At 42.4% G+C, this 24,376-nt stretch overlaps 1 protein-coding gene across 2 annotated transcripts in view; it reads left to right on the forward strand.

Annotated features, from left to right (window-relative positions):
• CCNB2 (cyclin B2) overlaps positions 1-24,376 on the forward strand; it is a 28,433-nt gene that overhangs the window by 2,848 nt on the left and 1,209 nt on the right. For both annotated transcript variants that reach the window (XM_040492837.1, XM_040492838.1), the window contains exons 2-8: positions 784-912; positions 1,017-1,127; positions 15,829-15,999; positions 16,103-16,261; positions 18,139-18,375; positions 18,679-18,819; positions 23,500-23,610. In XM_040492837.1, coding sequence (XP_040348771.1) covers positions 784-912; positions 1,017-1,127; positions 15,829-15,999; positions 16,103-16,261; positions 18,139-18,375; positions 18,679-18,819; positions 23,500-23,610 — 1,059 coding nt within the window. The remainder of the gene's footprint in view (positions 1-783; positions 913-1,016; positions 1,128-15,828; positions 16,000-16,102; positions 16,262-18,138; positions 18,376-18,678; positions 18,820-23,499; positions 23,611-24,376) is intronic.

Consider the following 24,376-nt stretch of genomic DNA (forward strand, 5'->3'; position numbering starts at 1 on the left):
CTGTCTCAAAAATAAATAAACGTTGAAAAAAAAATTAAAAAAAAAAAAAAAAAGAGTGTCCCTGCTATGGCAGCCTCATTTTAAAAGGCAGTATCTCTAAAGATCATGTCAATAGGAGCACTTCTTATTTGTAGAATGGCATAAAAATCAAAGCTAGTTTAGGTTTTAAACACTTGGACCTATTAAAGCTTTTAAATAGTGTTTTAATTGTGCTTGTTATTAATCTCTCTAAAGTTGTTAAGTAGATGGGTAGTATACGGAGATCTCTAATAAGTGGGTGCTATGTGAGAAATAATCCCTTATCTGTAAACTTTTTTTTTAATGTTTGTTTATTTTTGAGAGAGAGAGAGAGAGAGAGAGAGAGACAGAGCATGAGTGGGGGAGGGGCAGAGAGAGGGAGACACAGAATCCAAAGCAGGCTCCAGGCTCTGAGCTGTCAGCACAGAGCCTGACACGGGGCTCGAACCCATGAACTGTGAGATCATGCCCTGAGCCAAAGTGGGACACTTAACCTACTGAGCCACCCAGGCACCCCCCCCTTAAACTCTTAATGAGAGTATTTTACAGATAAGCTGGGTAAGTGATTTGCCTAATTAAGAGTGATGTGATCAATCACTCAGCATTTTTAGACTTTCTACAATGTAGTTTCTCCCTCTTACAAGTAGATATCCACAAATTCACCTTTCCCAAATCAGTTCTGCATTTGGTACCTGACATGAGCAAAGTATTGTAAGTTGTCTTCACTTCTCATTAACTCTTTTTTTCTCTCCCCTCTTTTTTTAGGTGTCCACTGATTTGGAGAATGTAGACACGGGAGTTAATTCTAAAGCTAAGAGTCATGTGACAATGAGGCGGGCAGTTTTAGAAGAAATTGGAAATAGAGTTACGACCAGACCTCCACACATAGCTAAGGTAATAGCCATGAAGATTGTCCATGTGTACACTTGGCTGATTGTGTATAGCTCTGAAGAACACCACTGACTTTCTTGCCCTGTTACATTTCTTTTCCTTTGTAGAAAACTCAGAACACCAAAATACCTGTTCAACCCACCAAAACAAATGTCAACAAACAACTGAAACCCACTGCTTCCGTGAAACCAGTACAGATGGAAATGTTGGCTCCAAAGGTGGGACGGTTTGTATTTACACATGTACTTAATGAAATAGCTTGTTTTCGGCTAGACTGCAAAGGCGCCGTTGTCATCACCGCCATTTTTGAAGAACATTCATAACTAGAGCTCTCCTTTGAAACAGCAGAGTACAAAATGAGCATATCCATCCTTTTAGTGATGGCACCTTAATGTTATTCATAACAAAATTTTGCACCATTTCCCCACATTTTATATATCTCCCTAATCTCATTTGAAGTGAGGGATTCCTCTGCCTTTTTCTCTTCCTCCTCTGCAGAGGAGATGCAGATGTGGACTTCTTATAAAATCATTCAATTTTGGCCGCTTGCATACTCGTTCATACCGTAATGGTCCCCTTACTGTGTTTCTTTTGACCATTTTCCTGCAAGGGGGTCATTTTATACTCTCGCATAGATGTTGACTGCAGTACAGTATGAAACTTTTGTCATATACTGTATTCAATGTAACTAGCAATAAGGCAACAGAGGAAGGGGTCTCTGTCTGCAGACAGCTTGACCTAGAATGAAACAAAGCATTCCTAAGCTTACTTTTGTGTGGAAAAGCAAAGAGCTGTCCATAAGTGCTTTGAAGTGACAAAAAATACACCAATACCAGTTGTGGGCACCTTCCAACGTTCTGAAAAATCACTGATTTCTGCTAAGCACCACAGCCTGAAACCGAGCATCTGAGCATGGGAGACCATCATCCACAATCCTGTAGGGAGTGAGAGAGACGAGAACCATTGGCTCAGTTGTGATCATGTGATGTTCAGCACCACGTAGTACTCGTATTGCAAGACATCGCTCATTTATCAAGTTAAAATTTATTAGAAATGTTTGCTCATCTTGCAGAACATTTGCAGAACAAGTTACTCGCAGTCCAAGGTTTTACTCTATATATAATATACAGTAATAACATTTATAACATTGTTTGAAAATTTTCAAAATAACACATTGGATATATTTGAGAAATATATGTATTGACCACTTAATAAACACATCCAGTAGTGTTAAGGCTGATAAAGAGATATCTTGCCTTGATATCTCTCTTATCCAGATGGAGCATATGTACCTAAAATTAAATTAGTAATCCCAGGGAATGATGCCAGATGCCCCTGGGCAATGGATGATTGAGCATCAAATGTCTGGGGTAGATGGAAGTCCCATCTTTCAGAAGGTGCTTGTACAGGAGGGAGAGAACACTAAGGGATGGAGTGGTTGGAGGAAACTTCACAGGTGGGATTGTTAAGGATAGGGAGACGCTAATAGTAAAGAGCACCTTATAGGGAACAAAGCACAACAAGAATCAAGGCACCAAAGCAGAAATAGGCCTATAATTTTGTCCTGTGGGTAAAGAGTCGGCACATCTAAGCTGGGTCAGAAGATTTGTGTGAGTAAGCAGAAAATAAAGTTGGGAGAAAGGTTGCATTTGGATTTGAAAGCCTTGGAACTTGGATTTTATCCCATTAGGCAGTGAGGGAAGTTTTGAGGAGGTGGGAGATGATGAAAGCAGTGTAGACTGGCCATGGAAGGGACATAAATTAGGAGGTATTGCAGTTGTCCGTGCTAGAGCTGATGAGGGTCTTGAACTAGCTCAGATCACCCCTAAGCACTCACCCATATATGCCAGTGTCTGTAGGTGCTAAGAAACAACACTGAATATGTTGGGGTGTACCCGCTCCTTTCAGGGACATCGTGCTGTATTTAGAAGGAATTCTTTAGCTGTGTTGCTTGGAGTAAAGGAATAAGAATAAGGAATAATTTAAAAAATGGGAAAGTCAGGAAAGGGAGGGGAAGTTCTGGGGAAGGCGGCTCATTTGGCTTTAGACTTGTTGAGGTGACAGAAACATCTGCCGGGAAATGCAGTCAGAAATACACCAGCAACATCTGAAGGAGAGGGGCCGACTTGTGAGCCTTCTCCTTGCAGGTGATGGTTGCAAGCATGGTGCTATTAGAAAGCCAGGAGAGAGCATCAGATCAAGAGCTAAAGCTCGGCACAAATACTCGAGACTGACCTTCCTTTCATAGGCCTTTCCTTGAAGGTTTCTAGTGACATCCTAGATGCTAAACCCAAAGCAGCTTTTCAGCCTTATCTCCAGACCATTATGCAGCGTTTTATATGGGTGGCTGTTTGAATGTGGTTCCTCCCACCTGTCAGGAAGGCAGTTTGGCAGTGTTATTTCAAATGGTTATTCTCCATACCTCTTTTTAAAATTTATCCTAAGAAAATGATTAGAGGGACACCGAGGACTTTTCATTAGTTCTGAAATGAATATCTCTTATATAATAGGGAAATATTAGGAGATCAGTTAAAGTTATTTATTTATTTATATTCAAGTAAATTAACAGAGTGTTACATTAGTATCAGATGTACCATATAGTGATTCAACAATTCCATACATTAGTCAGTGCTCCTCATGATATGTGTACCCTTAATTCCCTTCACCTATTTCACCCATCCCCCACCCACTTCCCCTCTAGCAACTACCAGTTTGTTCTCTATACTTAAAAGCCTGTTTTTTTGTTTGTGTGTCTCTTTTTTGTTTTTCCCTTATTTACTTATTTACTTATTTAGTAATCTCTACACCCAACATGGGACTTGACTCACAACTCCAAGATCAAGAGTCACATGCTCTTCTGACTGAGCCAGCCACATGCTCCATATCTTTTTTCTTTGTTCGTTTGTTTTGTTTTTCTTTTCTTTTTTTTTTTTTTAATTTTTTTAAATGTTTGTTTATTTTCGAGAGAGACGGTGAGCGGTGGAGGGGCAAATAGAGAGGGAGACATAGAATCCGAAGCAGGCTCCAGGCTCTGAACTGTCAGCACAGAGTCCTAGGTGGGGCTCGAACCCACGAACCTCTGAGATCATGACCTGAACCGAAGTCGGCCGCTTGACCGACTGAGCCACCCAGGTGCTTCTCTTTCGTTTCTTAAAATCTGCGTATTAGTGAAATCACATGGTATTTGTCTTTCTCTCACTTCCTTCATTTAGCATTAGACCCTCTAGTTCCATCCATGTTCTTCCAAATAGCAAAGTTTTATTCTTTTTTTTTTTTTTATGGCTGAGTAATGTTCCTATGTGTGTCAGGGGTGTGTGTGTGTGTATTTGTGTGTGTACACCACATCTGTATCCATTCATCTATGGATGGACATGTGGGTTGCTTCCATATCTTGGCTATTGTAAATAATGTTGCAGTGAACGTAGGGGTGCATGGGACACCTGGGTGTCTCGGTTAAGCAACCGACTCTTGATTTCAGCTTCAGTCATGATCTCATGGTTTGTGGATTCAAGTCCCAAGGCGGGCTCCATACTGATGTGCAGAGCCTGTTTGATATTTTTCTCTCTGTCTCTCTCTCTCTCTCTCTCTCTGACCCTCCCCCCTCTCAAAAATAAACAAACAAATAAGCTTTATTTATTTTTTTTTAATTTTTTTTTTTCAACATTTATTTATTTTTGGGACAGAGAGAGACAGAGCATGAACGGGGGAGGGTCAGAGAGAGAGGGAGACACAGAATCGGAAACAGGCTCCAGGCTCTGAGCCATCAGCCCAGAGCCTGACGCGGGGCTCGAACTCACAGACCGCGAGATCGTGACCTGGCTGAAGTCGGACGCTTAACCGACTGCGCCACCCAGGCACCCCAAATAAGCTTTAAACATAGGGGTACACATATCTTTTCATTTTCTTTGGGTAAATATCCAGTAGTTCCATTACTGGATCAGCTTAAATGCCTTTTGCCCTTAGCAAAGTGTCAACACTGAGGCAGCTGAGCTCCCAGAGGAAGGTCACTCTGCCTGTCTCAAGGACTTGTCAATGTGCTGTAAGTTGTAAGGAAATTTAATTTTCTTCTTTTGTCTTTATATCCCACATCATTCCCCCTGAACAATTTTGACCCTTAAATCTTTAAGGTTGCTAAGGGTGGAAGGTCTTATCTTCTGTAACTTCTTCCTCCTGAATGAGTAGCATAGAGATGTCCTTACCTATGGGTCAACAGTGGTCAATTGGGGATATATATATATATATATATATATCCCCAATTGACCACTGTATATATATCCCCAATTGACCACTGTATATATATCCCCAAATGACCACATATATATATATATATGGCAGAGGCCTTTGAATCCAAGGGAGACCACATGTATGGATCTTCTGAGTGGAAAGGATCATCTGTCAGCTTCAAGTTATGGTAATGAAGGAGTCTCAGCACCAGGTGAAGAGACATGGGAGAAAACAGCAAAACATGATTAAAATTAACAAAAAGAAAATGAAGCCCAAATAAGAGTCCTTTGATAGTTGACAAAAATCCTCCTCCAGTCCAGGAGTTTAACCAATCATTAAAGGGAAGAGAGGGATCCTTTAAGGCACCAGTTTGAGTGATCATGTCAGTTAGAAACCCAGAAATATTTTTGTGGTAATTTAGAATGTATACGTAGTATTCTGTTTTTAGAATAGCACAAGTTCCACCTTGTGCAGCAGTTAAAACATCTGATGTCATCTTGTTTTGTAAAACTGCTTTACACATCTGTGTTACGTCAGTATTTAATAGGGAAATGCTATTTTGAGTGTCTTTTAGGGCTTTGACTATGTTTATTAAGAACTTCCATGTGTCAAACAGTATCCTCCAGTCCTAAAGAGGTAACAAAGATGGATGGTAGGTGGTCATACCAATGAAACACACAGCGTGTCCACTGTTGTTGTTGTTGTTGTTGTTGTTTTTAAAGTTTATTTATTTTGAGAGAGAGAGAGAGAGAGAGAGAGAGAGAGAGAACGAGTGGGGGAGGGGCAGAGAGAGGGAGAGAGCGGATCCCAAGCACACTCTGCACTGCCCGCTTGGAGCCCAGTGTGGGGCTTGATCCACACTGGATCAAGATTGCGAGATCATGACCTGAGCCCAAATCAGGAGTTGGACACTTACTCGACTTAGCCACCTAGGTGCCCCTGTGTCCACTGTTGTTTTAAATTTGGAAGGTTGGCTGGTTTGGTGAAGGTTTTAATAATGCATTCGTGCATTCGGGCAAAACCCAGAGTACAGTGGCCTATCCAGCCTGGGTGGGGGAAGCTATGGCAACTAGTTAGAGCTGCATAGCTACTGGGTCCCTTAGGAGCCAGTCATCTAATTCTGGGCCTCGTTGAACAGTAGGCAGGATTTCACGGGCCATTCGATTTTGGAGGACCATCTTTCCAGAGGACTGTGGTTGTCAGGCTGAATGTAAATAGTAATTTTTTAAGGCCCAAACTATTTGCTCAGTTATTTATGCGATAAAAAGATGGTCCATTGTTACTTTGTAGGGACCAGGGGAATCCAAACCTAGGGCAGTTTCTTCTAGCAAGGTTTTTGTCACCTCAGTGGCCTTTTTACTCAAATCAGTAGCCTGGAATAAACTGTATATTACCTTCTGTTGGTTATTTGGCAGGGGGTGGGTGGATAAAGATTTTCCCCTTATTATTAACAAGCTAGTCCTGTGCAATTTTTTTTCTTTTAAATATCCTCAGTTCTTGGGCTATGTGAATTTCTTGGTCTGGATAGACTGGAATTATGGATTTTTTTTTTTTTTTTTTTTTTTTTTTTTAGAAAGAGAGCACATATGTGAGCAGGGGAGGGGCAGAGAGGAGGACAGAAGATCTGACGGCTCAGTGCTGATAGCGGAGAACCTGACATGGGGCTTGAACTCATGAACTGTCAGATCATGACCTGACCTGAAGTTAACCAGCTGAGCCATCCAGGTGTCCCTGGAGTTATGGACTTTATTGGAGTTGAGACTGGCATAAAACTTTTGCCAAGTTGTTGGCATAGAATCTATGACCTATAGATTCTAAGGTCATATCCTTTTGATGTCCTTTGAGGTGAATTACAGCTACCTCCTTAGGTAGGTGTACAGTCTCAAGAAGAGTAATAATTTGGGGGCCATGTTTGATTAGAGAGTGATGGCTTGATTATAATCCCCTTTTCTTCCAAATCGCTCTGTGGTCATGTAGGACTAGGAAGGCCTATTTAGAGTCAGTAAAGATAATAATTTTGAGGCCCTTTGCCAATTGTAAAGCATGAATGAGTGCTATTAACTCTGCTTTTTGGGCAGGTGTATTTGCCTGGAGGGCTTTGGACTCCACAGTCTTGAGTTAGACTGACTTTAGCATACCCAGCTTTTCTTATCCTTTTTTCTGTGAAACTACTGCCATTAGAAACTACTGCATTTTCAATAGGGAAATCTCAACTCTGATTGGCTAGAATAAACAAGATCAATAATCTCTGAGCAGTCATGTTCTAACACAGAAGTATGATGATCCGGCTCAGGCAAAGAGTATCTGGGTTTAACATTTGATAAGTTTTATTTCAGGTGTATCTCTAAACATAGTCTGTATTTAGTAAGTTGACCTCCCTTCATCCATTGGTAGCCTTTGGGTCTCTAAGACATTCTGGACCTGATGTAGAGTCATTACTGTCAGGGACTGTCACATAGTAAGTTTTGAAGCTTCTTCGACCTCAAAATTGAGGTTAAAGCCTCTATTTGCAATTGGACATCAAAAGAGGTAGTCCCTGGGACAAATGTGACTAAGGAATAAAACCATCAAGAAGCCTTCTTTGTTTGAGGCCCAGCCTTAACAGTATCCTAATTATGAGGAATCATTGCTAGAGTTTCCTCTAGCAGTGTAGGCTTATGAGGAGGAATGGGCCTATTCAGACGATCATCATCCAATATGTCCAGAGGAGATTTATTAACCTGGTTGGTGGTTAGACACATTCTGCAAGAGGCCCTAAGATCCAGATCCTGATTTAGGGCCATAAAAGCCTGGACACAGGGGGCTTCAGTCCATTTGTCCTGCTTCTTGCATAAGAGATATAACCAATAGATCCTACTAAGGCCATGGAGTGTTACAGAATATCAGTCCTTTCCTAAATTTTGCAATCTGAATTGTTTCCAGTGGGTTAAAAGGCATTCCAAGAGCATCCTTGGGGACTGAAGAAGCTCCCATGCTCCTAGAAAAGCAAAGAGGGTCCACTACCAAAATTTCCCCCTGACTCCCAGGTGACATCCCACGCAAGATATGTCAAAGGTTCTGGGTGTCCAAAGTGACCTACGGCATCCCTGGAATGAAAATTGCTATTGATTACCATACTCCTTTGCCTTGAAGGCAGTGCTGCCCTAAAAAGCCCTGTGAAAGGCCCTGTGGAAGTGATGCTAGTGTCCTCTGCTTCCCCATTGCCTCTTAGGCTACAAATGGGTGCCTGGCATATGGACCACAATACTGTGCCATGCCTTGAAAGCTGTGCCTTAAAGAACATGCCGTGAAGGCCATGCTTCAGTTGACCTTGCCTTGACAAGAAATGCTGTGAAGGCCCTGCTTTAGTTTGACTTGCCTTGAGGAACCTGCCGCTTTTAACCCATGAAAAACACTAAAGTTTTACAAGGGGAAATTACCCAGTTTTGTAGTTCAAGTAGTTAGTTGGGAGAACAGTAAAGAAAGAAATCCATCATGGTCTAAGTGACATTCCAACACATGGAGTCTTTACACCCAACTTCTCCAGGAGACAGTCCTCAGTTGGTCTTTAATTCAATTGGGTACTGGTTTCGGCTGGCTCTGAGTGGACATTTTGCAGCCAGACCAGAGATACGGAGATATGGAGAAGATCACATGAGACCAGTGAGGAGGGAACCTCACACAGGAGTCTTAAGATGGCAGCCATGCTAGTTGCTTGGGTGGCTGTCCCGTGCCCAACACAGGCAGCTTTGCATAAGGACAGAAATAAAGAGAGGGCATCAAGTTTCTGGGTCTTATTACCATTCCAGCCATGGTACTAACTTCCAGCCAAAAGGCAGGCTTTCTCCTCCCTGTAGAGTAGCCACGGGCTAGAGGATTGCAGCCTGAGTAACTGACTTGAAAGTGTTCCAATAAGACTATGCTCTTTGAAAAGCCCCTGAAATGAAAGTAAAGGAAAAGAGAAAATACCAAGTTGGTACTGAGGCTCAGAGTCCAGATGAGAAGGCTCAGTCCCATGTTGGACGCCAAATGATGTGAAAAATGGGATTAGGAGCCCAAGAAAGAATTTTTGAGACATTTTTGGTGCAAAAAGGTGGTTTTATTAAACCACCACAGGACCTGTGGGCAGGAAGAGCTGCACTGGGGATGCGACCGGGGAAAGATTATATGCTTGCAAGTTGGGAGGGGGTTAGGGATAGGGTAAGTCTGTATGGCTTTAAGGACCTTGAGGGACTAGTTGCTGTTAGGGAAAGGTCATTCATTACTACTTAGTAAAAAGTTCAGTTATGAGACCCTTCAGATATATGTCAGAGGGCCATAAACTTGGAGTGTGTATGATTGCCAACATATATCTTGTTGGGCGGGGGTAGAGATAAAGGAATTTCTACATGTTAAAGTAGATTTATGGGTTCCTAGGAGGTTGGGCTAAGATTGCCTTTTGCCCTTAGCAAAGTGTCAACATCAAGGCTGCTGAGTTTGCAGACGAAGGTCACTCTGCCTATCTCAAGGACTTGTCAATGTGCTGTAAGTTGAAAGGAAATTTAATTTTCTTCTTTTGCCTTTGTTTGCCACATCAGTTATTTTTGCGTATGATGTTTGGCTTAAAATTTTCAGTCTTTTCACCATAGGTACATATTAATCTTCCAGTTGGAGAAGAAGGGAAATTAAAAGAAAAAACCAAAAATGTTATGAACAAAACAGAGGAGAAATTTCTTCCTATGACCTCTGCAACTCCACTCTTTCTGAGTTACCCTGCATTTCCTTGGTGACTCCTTTTGCTCTAGCTTCCTGACAAAATTGAGGCCACTGTGTTGCACATAAAGAATTATGGACCTGTAACTCAGTTGATACAAATATCACTTCTGTGGCTAAAATGTGCTTCTCGTTTTATTAGATGTCAGGGATTAATGAACAATACTTACTTCCAATTCAAATAGACGTTTCTCTGAGAAATGTAATGTAGAAGAGATGATTAAGTCCACAGTTTAGGGGGAGTCCCCTCATGCTGGCAGATGAGCCTCTCTGCCTGCCTGGCTCTGATCAGCCTTTTGGCTTTTACTTGTCATCTGCTGTATCTGCAGTCATTGCTGCTCCTTTATAGCCAGTCCCTGGAAGTGTGGAAATGCCAGTTGAGCACAGGGTTCTAGCAGCAGTGAGCCCTGGAAAATTTATAAGCCGTGTGCTCATGAAAGCAGATGTTCCCAGCCAAATCCATACTGTCCTCTGCAAAACTGGAAGGCAGGTTTCTTTCCTCGTAGCAGATGAAGCAACTGAATCACAAAGGGCTCTGGCTGAGAACTTGAAGTGTTTCCGCTGTTCACAGGTGTTTGCAGAAGCTTATTATCCTGCAATTTTGGGAGAAAACAGTGTTTTTGTTGCTGCTGTTTTATTTTATTTATTTTTTTGCTGACCAAAGAGGCTTTGGCAAACACAGAGTTGTGTGAAAGGAAGAAGGCTTTGTCCTAGCCACATTGTTTGCTGAGTACTGGGGAAACCAGTTGAATGAGCCACCAGCTCTGTCCAAAAGGAGCCCCAGTCAATTGGAGGAATGTCAGAGCACACGTTAAAACAGGGTGTAGCAGAGATAGATGCACACTGAGGAGAGCTGCTGGGGAGTCAGAGTTAGAAATTCAGATGAGGTTTTAGACTTACGATTTGATGTAAACACTAAATTCAGTAGTAGTTACGGGTCGCTCTGATTGGATGGGGGTGCCATCAAACATGGGACATTTGGGTGGGGGCTGGTGGCATGGGTGGTGAAAGAATTCACCCAAGGCAGAACAAAAGAGAGAAAAGTTTATTAAATACACCACAAGGGAGGGGCGCCTGGGTGGCTGAGTCAGTTAAGCGCCCAGCTCTTGATTTTGGCTCTTGATCTCAGGGTTTGTGAGTTCAATCCCCACACTGGGCTCTGTGCTGACAGTGTGGAGCCTGCTTGGGATTCACTCTCTCCCTCTCTCTCTGCCCCTCCCCCACTTGCACTCTCCCTCTCTCTCTCAAACTAAATAAACTTAAAAAAAAATTAAAAAAAACACACTGCAAGGGAGCAGTTGGGCAGGACAGCAAAGGAGAGACTGTCTGTGGGGAGGTGATGGTGAGGGGCCACAGTTAAAGGGCGGAGGGAGGGAGTATGAGACTTTTGGAATTTTCCCTTTTTTAGTAATCTTAGGAACTGTGCCTGGTTGTAACTGGTCAGTTAGAACCTATGGTGAGTTGCTTAATGAGCCCCTTTCCATTGCTTGTTTGCACTCAGCTTGGTGGTCACTGTGGGCCCTTTTACCTTGATCAAGTTTCATTGCTCAAGCCTGTTGCATAAAAGTGGCCTCTACAATAGTCAGTATTCAGCTATGAGAATGTTTTATGGCTTAACTATCCTTAATACAAAAACAAGATATAAAAGGGAAATAAGCACAACTATTCACATTTTTTTAAAAGAAGAGTGCCTTTTTAGGTGCCTGACTGGCTTAGTCAGTGGAGTGTGTGAGTCTTGATCTCAGGGTTGGAGATTCAGGCCCCATGTTGGGTGTAGAGTTTACTTAAAAACAAAATTTTTATTTTTTCTTATTTAAAAAAAATTTTTTTTTAACGTTTATTTATTTTTGAGACAGAGAGAGACAGAGCATGAACGGGGGAGGGTCAGAGAGAGAGGGAGACACAGAATCCGAAACAGGCTCCAGGCTCTGAGCAGTCAGCACAGAGCCCGACGCGGGGCTCGAACTCACACACCGCTAGATCATGACCTGAGCCGAAGTCGGACGCTTAACTGACTGAGCCACGCAGGCGCCCCCAAAATTTTTATTTTTATTTATTTTTTTAGTTTTTATTTGAGAGACAGAGCAAGCATGAGTGGGGGAGAAGGAGAGAGAGAGAGAGAGAGAGAGAGAGAATATCTCAAGTAGGCTCCAAGCTCAGCACAGAGGTCAGTGCGGGGCTCGATCCCACGACCCTGGGATCATGACCTGAGAGCCTAAATCAAGAGTTGGTCGCTCAACCGACTGAGCCATCCAGGTGCCCCAATAAATAAAATCTTAAAAAAAAAAAAAAAAGTGCTTTTTATTTTTAATAACACAAGAAACATAGTCATAACAGCAAAATACTACAGAAATACATCAGGTATATAGAATAAAAGCTCATTTGGGGGGTGCCAGTTAAGTGTCCAACTCTTGATTTCAGCTCAGGTCATGATTTCATGGCTCATGAGATGGAGCTCCAGGTCGGGCTCTGTATTGGCAGTGCAGATCCTGTTTGGGACTCTCTCTCTCTGCCCTTCCCCCGCTCATGTGTGTGCTCACACTCTATCAAAAAATAAATAATATAAAATAAGCATTGAAAAAAAGTTCATTCTTACTATCCCTACCCTCCAAATTCCAGTTCAGTGTATTCCCTAAAGCTATTCCCAGTACTTGATTTTGCCTTTCTGCAATTGTATGTGCCTTTGTGTGTAGAAGTACACACTTACTGCTACAAATCATGAGCTGTCTAATCGGAAGCATCAGTTTTTCTGGGAATCCTTTCTTGTACTTAATTGACATCGTTTATCATAAATTTAGTAAATAAGGGAAGTCTATGGAAACCAATTTGACAATAAATTTCATATATAAATAAAAAAAAATAAGGGAAGTCTGTTTTATCAAAACTCATGCAAACACCTACACATTTGCATGTTAATAGTAATACATTCTGTCAACAAACCCACCTCAGTAGTAGTAGAATTTCAGTGGCCTTTACTCAGACTATCTACTACAGGAGCTTCTCAAGTTCAGCAAAATCTCACATCTTTATTATTTTTGATATGACTTTTCAGTTGTCTCTGACAACTGACAGAACTCATTCATTAATCTAATTTGAAGATTTTTATTCTGACTACTTTTGTCATTCAAAAGTTTGTGATGGTTAGTTAACTAGTTTCTTAGTTTTTTAGTTCTTTTTTTTTATGTTTTTTTTTTTTTTTTTTTTCTTTTTGAGAGAGAGAGAGAAATGAGTGGGGGAGAGTCAGAGAGAGAGGGAGACACAGAATCTGAAGCAGGATCCAGGCTCTCAGCTGTCAGTACAGAGCCTGACACAGGGCTTAAAGCTATGAACTGCAAGATCATGACCTGAGCTGAAGTTGGAGGCTCAACTGACTGAGTCACCCAGGCGCCCCAGCTTTTTAGTTTTTTAGGACGTAGGATTACATAGTTGGCCCCTAGAGCTTAGGCTACTGTCTGCACAGGATTTTATAATTAAATTTTGTTGGAGTCCAAAAGGAATGCTTTCAAGAAATTCTAAATAAGGGCCAGAGCAATTAGCCATCCTGGTGGCTTTGGGATATGGCTAAACTCAGGTGTACTTCTGAATAGACACAGGGAAACATTTCAGGCTGCTAAGGCAGCACACACAGTGCATGACTTTAATCTCTGCCTCCTTAAACCAGCCTCCTAGTACTGACTGCACTTCCCTGAGAGAGAGTGATGAACCTTGTCCTTGAAACATAAACATATCCTTGAACTTAACCAAGCTATGTGTGCTTATTAAAATGCCCATCTGGGGGTGCCTGGGTGGCTCAGTCTGTTGGGTGACTGACTTCAGCTCAGGTCATGATCTCGAGATCAGTGAGTTCCAGCCCCACGTCGGGCTCTGTGCTGACAGCTCAGAGTCTGGAGCCTGTTTCAGATTCTGTGTCTCCCTCTTTCTGACCCTCCCCCGTTCATGCTCTGTCTCTCTGTCTCAAAAATAAATAAACGTTAAAAAAAAAAAATGCCCATCTGTTTCTAGCTACTTTTTTTTTTTTTTTTGATAGAGCGTGCCTGCATGTGTGAGCAGGGCAGGGGCAGAGGGAGAAGAAGAGAGAGAATCCTAAGCAGGCTCCATACCCAACACAGGGCCTGACGCGGGGCTCAATCTCACAACTGTGTGATCACGACCTGGACCAAAATCAAGAGTTGGATGCTTAACTGACTAAGCCACCCAAACACCCCAACACCTTTTTTTTTTTTTTTTTTAGGATTTTATTTTTAAGTAATCTCTACACCCAACAGGGGGCTCGAACCCCCAACCCCAATTTCAAGAGTCTGTTGCTCCACCAACTGAGCCAGCCAGGTGCCTCTGATTCTAGCCACTCTTGCTCCATTCCTTCAGTGGGTTCACTTCCCTTCGGGTAAAATCTAAACTCCTTAGCAAGGTTCTTGCTCACCTTTCCAGCCCATCTTCTCTCACATCATGCACTACCTCCCACCATTCCAAATCAGCGTGTACTTCCCAAGACTTGCCTTTATTTCTTGGCTTCCTCTGGGACTTTGTACTTGCCTACCTTTTGCCTATTCATTTGCCTTGAGGTCTCATCTTCTCTGGTAACCTTATCTAGGTTTTTCCCTGGTACCCCAAGTAGCTCTTATTCATTCTAGTCCCTTGAGGTTCTTAAATTCTTGAATAAGTGGCATGCATACCTGCATAACTTGCTCAGCTGACCCTTCCTCAGTTTAAGAACTTTGGTGTTTGAGGGAAGGATGTGATCTGAACTGCTATCAATATTTCCCTGCTGCTGCTGTTATTGTTTTATCCTTCTCTAAGACTGGAAACTATAATCACTGAGCTTTAATATAAATTAAAATGGTTTGTTTATTATACATCCTTCTTTTTCTATATTTTATTTCTTTAATACCCAGTCTTTATAGTCTAGCAGTCCTGTTAGGTTTTACTTTGAGAAGTACCTCTTATTCTTTTGAAAAGTAATGGTTTATTTATACTTCATTACCAAATGCTTGTTTTTAACTTACTTTATAAATTTTTAATTTGTGTGACTTTAATAGCCACCCAGTCAGCATAAGAAAATACTGGGTGTGTGCTTACTCAGTCTTTGCTTCCTCCTCCTATTTTATTCATAGGCTGGAATGTGCTTTTCTGCTTTTTAGTTGCCAGTTTCTCAATTTAGAATAAATTAGTTTACGAGAGGAAATCTTTATACTCGCAGAAGAGGCTAGAGCTGAGGTGAACTATCAGCTCTAAGAGTCTCTTAACCCAGGTGTCTAAGTTTCTTTCATTGCATAAATATTTAGTGAGCACCTAGTATGTGTCAGGGATGATATAGGTGTTTGAGATACCTTAGGGACCAAAATCAGTTTAAATAAATGTAAGCTTATAGAGCTTACACTCTAGCAGACATAGACAGAAAATGATATACATCATATATTAGTAAACTCCATAATCTGTTAGAAGGTTATAGGTTCTATGGGGAAAAACACAGTAAGAGGAATGAAATGTGGTGGGGGTGGTGATAGGTGGCAGACAGTGATTTAAAATGGGGGGGTCAGGATATACCTAATTGAGAAGGTAACTTTTAAACTAAAAGTTTACCCACAGGGGTGCAGGGACAAGAGCTTCTGTGAAGAGGGAGCCCACTTGTAGTGAGGGAGGCTGCAGTGAAGCAAACCAAGGGCAGGGAAATAGGAGGCGGTCAGCAGAGGAAGAGGAGAAAGCCAGATCATGCAGGCCCACAGGCCATGGTGAGGACTTAAGGTTTTCACTTGGAGTGAAATTACAGAACTTTAAACAGAGGAGTATATCCCTAAAAACTTCATCTACTACATCTTGAGTTAGTCACCTCTTACTCTGAAATTTGTTTGTTTTGGCTTTCACATATTTTAAAAATGCATATGCTACTTTTAAAACCAGTTGCCTCTGCATGTATTTGGCTATGATTAATGATTAAGGCTATTGCACATTAATTTGTCCATGTAGGGTCCTGCTCCCCCAGCGGAGGATATCTCCATGAAGGAAGAGAACCTCTGCCAAGCTTTCTCTGATGCCTTGCTCTGCAAAATCGAGGATATTGATAATGAGGACTGGGAGAACCCTCAGCTCTGCAGCGACTACGTTAAGGATATCTACCAGTATCTAAGGCAGCTTGAGGTGAGTGGGCCTCTGGGTGTTGGTCGTGCAAGCAATGTGGAATTCACCACACAGCTGGGAAGGAAATGAGGTCAGCTTTTTAAACTTTTCGTTCCGTCACCAGGTTCTGCAATCCATAAATCCACGCTTCTTAGATGGAAGGGAGATAAACGGACGCATGCGCGCCATCCTGGTGGACTGGCTGGTGCAAGTCCACTCCAAGTTTAGGCTGCTGCAGGAGACCCTGTACATGTGCGTCGCCATCATGGATCGATTTTTACAGGTGAGTGTGGCTTCAGGGACTGTAGCAATGCGCACTGGAATTGCATTGTGCAATACCAAAGGGTGGTACCTTGAAGAAAAGACCCAAAGTCACTTTGTGAGAAACCCAGGAACTTCATGTGCCAGAAGGGAAAGTAGCCAAGTGTGTCAGACCTCTGGTGATGCTGACCAGTGCTGGGCGTTTGTGTCAGGTCAGCCTGCGGAGAAATGCTGGGGGCCCCAGGGAGGGAGACGCTGCATTGCCAGTCATTCATCAGAGGAAACACACCAACAGGAGGTCTGAAGGTCAGCCCAAGCCTGTGGTGCCTTTGCATCCTGGTTTTCCGGGTCTGCTTAATCGATTTTGTAATTTGGTGCTCTCTGTTGTTAAGTTTCCTCATCTGAAAAATGAGGAATTTAGCTAGAGAATGTTGCAGTATCCAGCCAGCTGTTGCATGAATCGCTGTAGAAAGGAGAGGAGGCAGAATTTTTTAAAGGGGGATTGGGAGTATGTGTGGGGAGTATACCGAGTTATGGAGGTCTAAAGCAGAGGAATGTAAGAAATTAAGCTCAGAGGCAGGAGTGGTCATCAAAATAGGACACATCACCTGGTGTCCTAAAACCCTAACCAGTTAGAGGAAATGCCAGATAGAAAGCACTAGTGTTATCCATCAGGCAGTAGCCCTACTGCAGATAAGGATTTATGTATTTAAAGTTGACATTTATGATATAACTCAAGTACAAATTCTGCCCAACAATACAGTAATAATTGTGTTTATTATAATGATGACCCTGAGATACCGCCAAATCCTACGAAACCATAGATTCAGTGGTTTGCATTATACATTCCTCATGGGGTAGGAAAGTAGTCAGATTTTAGGTGGATTTTAAAAAATGAGAGTTGAAGCAAGAAAAACGAAATCCCAGTTCAAAAGAAAAAGAAGGGACGCCTGGGTGGCTCAGTCGGTCGAGGGTCCAACTTTGGCTCAGGTCATGATCTCGTGGCTCCCTCAGTTCGAGCCACATGTCAGGCTCTGGGCTGATAGCTCAGAACCTGGAGACTGCTCTGGATTCTGTGTCCTCCCTCTCTCTCTCTCTGCCCCTCCTCTGCTCATGTTCTGTCTCTCTCTGTCTCAAAAATAAATAAATGTAAAAAAAAAAACCAACAAAAAAAACTTTAAAAGAAAAAGAAAATGAAGGGAAACACTCAGACCCTGGACTGAGATTTTCCCTGACTCTGAAGCATCTTTGAAGATACCTCAGGTTGAATAATGAGCGTACTTTTGGTAATGAATGATTAAGGAAATGTTTGAGATAGCCCCTTCCACATCCCTAGGCATCCATTATTTAAGCCTGCTTTTTGGCTTGACCTTATCTTGATGCAGACTGTGTGGAGTGCCATGTTGGAACTTCCCCCAGATGTTCAAGCCAGGATGATGAGACTGGAGCACAGACCAGGAGCTTGGTTCTCAGGCTTATTTCTTCCGTACTGAGAAGTTGAGTGAACTTGGGCTAGTGTCTGAATCTCTTCTTAGCCCATCTCTTTGTATGTGGAGAAAAATACATATACTTCCTGGGATTTTTGCGAGGATTCAGTGAGGTGATTACTGAAATCTTTGCACTGTGCTCGGCACAGAGTGAATACTCAGTAATCTCTACACCCACTGTGGGGCTTGAACCCACAACCCTGAAATCAAGAGTCACATGCTCCACCTAGTGAGCCAGCCAGGAGCCCCTGATGGTACCTGCAATTAATACACAGGTTACCTGTGCTCGTAAGAGGGGGATGAGGAGAGATGATGTGTACTTCTGCAGGACGTGATTCGCTCTCACTTTCTTCCCCCCAGTGCCCCAGTCCTCTGGTCGGACATGACTTTTGACACCTTCTTCTTCAATTAGGTTCAACCGGTTTCCCGTAAGAAGCTTCAACTGGTTGGGATTACGGCTCTGCTCTTGGCTTCCAAATATGAAGAGATGTTTTCACCAAATATCGAAGACTTTGTTTACATCACAGACAATGCTTATACAAGCTCCCAAATCCGAGAAATGGAAACATTGATTTTGAAAGAACTGAAATTTGAGTTGGGTCGACCTTTGCCACTGCACTTCTTAAGGCGGGCCTCAAAAGCTGGGGAGGTAAGTGCCTCCGATTCCATATGAGACTTTATTTTCCCCCTGTTGTCTTATGCTAGAAACATTGATCCAATTAAAGGAAAACTTAAACATTTATAGAAAACATGTTCTCATTAAGTCCTAATGTTTTATCTCCTCAATTCTTAAAAGACCTCATGCTCTGTGTTTTTAATATACTGTGGAATAGGGCACTTGCTGGGAAGGACGAGTGAATTGAGTGGATTTCAGCTCCTAGGCCTTCACCTGTGATTTTGCAAGACAGTGATAATAGCTGTGCTTCTTCCTCTCTGGGCTATTCAATCCTAGGTCGATGTGGAACAGCATACTTTAGCCAAATACCTGATGGAGCTGACTCTCATTGACTATGACATGGTGCATTATCACCCTTCGAAGGTGGCAGCGGCTGCATCCTGCCTGTCCCAGAAAGTTATAGGCCAAGGAAAATGGGTAAGAAGAAATTAGGTTATATTTAGACCCTCTGGATATGAAAGGTCTTACCGTTTTCACCACAGTGTTGTTAAAGCAATTGTTAAAATCCAGAAGCCTAAAAGAAAGCTGCTTGGAATGCTTCAGACGTAGACTAGGTAAGCACACCATGGCACCCAGGTGCTAACTATACAGTTGTGAAGGCTGTGCATGGCTGCCTACAACTGGTATGCTAAGGTTTCTGGGATCTTTGGTTAAATGAAACCAGCAAGGCGTCAAGCATCTAAGACAAAAGCAGGGCCAAGGCCCAACTGATTGAGCCAGTAAAGGTAAAAAGGAGCCACTTTTAGGTTTATACAAGTAGTCAAAGCTGCCAGCAATTGTGGTCCTTATCTCACGCACCAAAAGGGACAAGAACCAAAACGAAAGGGGCCAGGTGACTGCAGTGGGAGTCGTGGGATACCCTTTTGTGAAGGAGCCAACTCTAGACTGGTACTAAGCAGTTTTATCATCTGTAGTTGTGCCCCAAGAGCAGCAGAACAAAAGCCTCCTCAGAGCCCAGGTGTTAAGAAACGGTCTCAAGATAGCCTCTCAGGGGAGATATGGAGGAGGGTGGGAGCCGCTCTTCCCAGCCTCCCTCCCCTCACATTCCAGGAGGATCACCAAGCATTCTGCCAAGACACATCAGCTGGGCTTCAGGCCTTTGCCTGGCCCTATGTGGCTGCCTGCAAGCTTGCCAGGACACCATGGCAGGGCTGTCCCTCCACACATTTGTTGTAAGAAAGAAGGGGAATAAGAGAGAGAGAGTACGTATGTGTGCTTAGGTATTTCCTAATTAAAAAAAAAAAAAATACAGGAAGAATAGACCAGAAACTAATGGAAATGATACCTGTGGGGTTGGGTGGCAACAGGGTAGAAGGCTGGGGATGGGAGCAAGACTTGTGGTTGTAATTTTTTATCAGCTGTATACAATATAATGTAACTTTTTTGACTTCTGAACAATATGAGTGTTTATGCAAACCCTAACTGGAATTACACAGAAACAACAATGTCACCATATATCAAACTGGTAATAGAACACTGAGGGAAGAATTACTTTATCTGGTTAGATAAAACAAAGAACCAAAAGAGGTAACATACTTAAAGTTTACTTGGGAGATGTATTGTTAATAGTAATCTGTTATTATAATTGTGAAACTATTTAGGAATATTAGGGTAAAACAAGCATTCAATGTTATTAAGGACTAAAATTTTCACAATAAGAAGAGGGATAATATTAACAATTAAAAACAAAGGAAAACCCCTATGACGTTAAATCTATTTTGGAAATATCGGTCAATTAATCATGAGAGGGCCCGGAAACAGTGATAACCCAGTAGCAATGATCATACCTAGTGCCCACATAATGGATACTAAGTACCATTACCCGCTAGGAACTAGGCCACCTTTGAGAGATAGCTGCTCTCAGGGTTGGGGGAGAAAAAGTATAAGGTGAGACTAGATCAGTTTGTAATAGACACCAAGCAAATTCTCAAGGATCAGTGGGGGTCACGTGAAAAGGACATAGGAACTGGCTTGAAAGGGCTCTTACTGGCTAAGTCTGAGCATTGTAAAGAATAGTGACGGGGGCGCCTGGGTGGCTCAGTCAGTTAAGCATCTGACTTCGGGTCAGGTCATGATATTGCAGTTTGTGAGTTCGAGGCCCGCGTCGGGCTCTGTGCTGACAGCTCAGAGCCTGGAGCCTGCTTTGGATTCTGTGTCTCCCTCTCTCTCTGCCCTTCCCCCGCTTGTGCTCTGTCTCTCTCTGTCTCTCAGAAATGAATAAATGTAAAAAAAAAAAAAAAAAGAATAGTGACAGTAATAGATTGTAACGCATTTTTAAAAAATGTTTATTTGTTGAGAGAGAGAGAGATGGAGGATGAGGCAGGCTCTGTGCTGACAACAGAGAGCCTAATAACAGGGCTCAAACTCATAAACTGTGATATGACCTGAGCTGAAGTCAGACACTTAACCAACTGAGCCACCAGGCGCCCTGATTGTAACACATTTTTAAAAATCCATGCATTTATAACGATACAAAAGAAAGAATGGAAGAGGGGCTCTTTATTATTATTATTATTTTTTAATCAGGATACCAGCTATTTAAAGCAGAAAGAATGGTAGAGTTAGAAATCAAATTTTAGGGGCGCCTGGGTGGCTCAGTTGATGAAGCCTCTGACCCTTGGTTTTGGGTCAGGTTGTGATCCCACAGTTCTTGAGATGAGACCCTGTATCGGGCTCTGCACTGACAGCACGGAGCCTGCTTAGGAATCTCTCTCTCCTCCCTTGCCTGCTCGTGCACACATACACTCTCTCAAAATACATATTAAAATAAATAATAAAATTTTAACCCCTAATGTAAAAACTGATTCAAGTGAGGATCAACTGATGCTCATATCATTAGGTGAGGTAATTTTGGAGGACGAGTCACATGGTCTCAAAATATCACCTCATAGGTATGTAATAATGCTGAAGAAAAACTGTACCTTTATGATAGGGGGTCTGCAAATTACCACCTTAACCTGGTGATCAAGCTTGGCATCACCAGTGGTAGGAGCACCTGACTTGACCTATGTTCTGGTGCATTATCAGAAGTAATGCATTATCATCTCCGTGAAATTCATGCCCCAGATGTTTGACACGAATCCAGTCATCAGGAAACACTCAGATTTAAATGTGGGACGTTCTAAAAGTAACTGGCCTAGGGCCTTCAAGTTGTCATTTAAAGCCAAGAAAATAGGAGTTGTTTTAAGTAAAAAAACCCCCAAAGATCAGATATACTGCATGTACCTTAATTGGACCTGGATCTAAAAAGACAAATCTATGAAAGATATTTTTGGAACAGTTGGAGAAATTTGAATATAGACTGTATTCTAGATGATACTATGGAAATGTTGATTTTTTTATGTGAAAAGCTTTGTGTCTAGATAGGAAAATACTATTTAGGGGATGTTTCTGAAGCATTTAGAAGTGATGTGTAATGGTGTCTGCAACTCATTGTCACATAGTTCAAAAATTGTGTGTGAATACATACATACACAATTCTTGCTAAACCATTTGCAACTGAGTTAGCTGCAGACACCATGAGAGAGAAAACGAGAAAGTGGCAAAATGTTAATAGGTGAATCTGCACAAAAGATGTCCAGATGTTCATTATATTATCTCATTTTTTCTGAAATAATTTGAAATTTTTTGAAATAAAAAACTTGAGGCAACAAGGCTGCTGATACATGGATGATACAGGGTCCTGGTACCAGTGGCTCATTTTAGCTAAATTACTTTCCTCTGGGACATGTCTTCTTTGGGCTCTGAACCTACTAGCACTAGGTCTCCTCGTTTTCTGGGAATTGACTTGTAAATGCCGGTGGTTGTGTGTTATTTCAGAATTAATCTTGCTTTGTTCTTTTTTTCTTTAAATTATTTTAGGATTGGGGCACATGGCAGCCTCGGTGGGTACAGCATGAGACTCTTGATCTCAGAGTTGTGGGTTCAAGCCCCACATTGGGCAAGGAGCCTACCTTAAATTAATAATAAAAAAAAAAATATGTTAGGAATAAGATTAAATTGTGATTGGGGTGCCTGGATGGCCCAGTTAGTTGAGCATCTGACTCTTGATTTCAGCTCAGGTCATGATTCCAGGATTGTGGGATTGAGCCCTGTGTCAGGTTCTATGCTGAGAGTGGAGCCTGCTTAAGATTCTCTCTCTCTGCCCCTCTCCCCTGCTCACGTGCACTCCCTCTCTCTCTCTTAAAAAAAAAAAAAGTAAGAAAGAAAAAGATTAAATTGTGATTTATCTTCCCAATTAGATTGTGCATATGAGACGGATGTACTTTGGCTTTTAGAATTTTATCACAGAACTGAAATAAAGTTAAGTTACCTATCTTCACACATGATAGATCTTACTGTCAATCAACAACTGTCCTTTTGCTTGACCTTTGTTCTCCAGGAGGCTAGGTCGCAAAGCCTCTACCCCTAGAGGCTTCTCTGCTCTCTGTTCTCCAGTGCTTAACTACACAGTGCCCAACGAGAGAATCCCGGGCAGTCTTTAATTCTTCTGGATTTTGTAGATTAGATTGCGGCCCATGGCCTAATTTATTCTTAATAATGAACCTCTTTCCCTAACAATATGGGTATCAGCTCTGTCCAGCTCCCCACCAGCCGCTGTCCAGTAGGGCTTTGATTGGGACAGGGGGGGCGGTGGTGGTGGTGGTATGTGTGAGATGTGCTTGTCCCAGGTCTCTGCCATTACTCTGAAAGGGGCTTTCCTTTGCTGGGTTTTATTTTTACTCTGCCCCACTTTCCATCCCCCCACCCCACCCCGGTGTGGTGATAGAAGCATGAAAGCTTTGTTACTTGGAGTACCCTACATACCCCTGCAACCTTTTTAAAAATAATAATAATTATGGGAACTTTGTCACTTGATTTAGCTGAAGTTGCACAGTGTCTTAATTTAGTCTTGCTCAGAGCCAGAGTCATCTTGCATTTACTGGCTGCTTTGCTGGTACAATGGTAGTGTTTAGGGCTGTTACTGAATTTTACGAAAGTAGGAATATCATTGTATAGCTTTTATGCAAGTGATAAGTGATGTTAGCATGTATAAGATGTGCTCTTCTAAAGAAGCGGAGGCTTTATCTTGCACCTTCTCTCTTCATTGTGTTCCAGAACTTAAAACAGCAGTATTACACTGGATACACAGAGAATGAAGTATTGGAAGTCATGCAGCACATGGCCAAAAATGTCGTGAAAGTTAACGAAAACTTAACGAAATTCATCGTAAGTACTCCTCCCTCAACCGTGGAAAGCATTAGATTATGGGTTTTGTGAATGAGAGTATGTGTACGTATGTGCGTTTGCGTTTTCATGTAAACGTAATATTGGCATATGTGAGAGTCTATTTTAGCACGAACTCTTTTCTAGTCCAGCAGGGGATGGAGCATACTGACGTATCCGAAAAGCAGACTTTCTTCAAAACCAAGTAGCTAGGCTAACCAGGTCCAGGCCCCAGGTAGTCAGCCAGATGGCCATTCAGTGTGTCTCCCCACCTTGTCCCAGCATCCTGGGCAGGGCACTCAGCATCAGGGAAGGCACTCCCCATGTCATCTGGAACAGCAAGGGCTCCGTGAAGACTCGGGTTTTGGGGTGGTATCACTCAGAGCCTTTGACCAGGATCTTTTGGGACCGTGACCAAATCATGGTGAAGAGGGAGGGGCAAGAAGCCCATTCAGAAAGGCTCCTCGGGGTCTGGTATCTGTCTCTGTGGGGCCCACCTGAGAGGAGGAGTCAGAGGAGCTTGGGTGCTGTCCTGTGCTTGTGTGATGCCGAGTATCACCACAGGTGTGGTGACAAAGAGCAAGGCATTTGTGCCAAGCATGTAGTTTCCTTGCATGTAGTTTCTGTATGATTTAGCACACCATGGAAGTGTGACATGTTTTCAGTCCTTAGGGTATTGTTGTCTGGGACCCGCTAAGCACTGGTTGCCACTTGCTTTTATTGCCAGTTGTTGCTGCCGGTCCTGGCAGACCTGTTCTGTCGTGATGGT

Source organism: Herpailurus yagouaroundi, unplaced genomic scaffold (genome assembly GCF_014898765.1).
Source record: "Herpailurus yagouaroundi ecotype Mexico unplaced genomic scaffold, PumYag 184, whole genome shotgun sequence".
NCBI classification, from domain to species: Eukaryota; Metazoa; Chordata; class Mammalia; order Carnivora; family Felidae; genus Herpailurus; species Herpailurus yagouaroundi.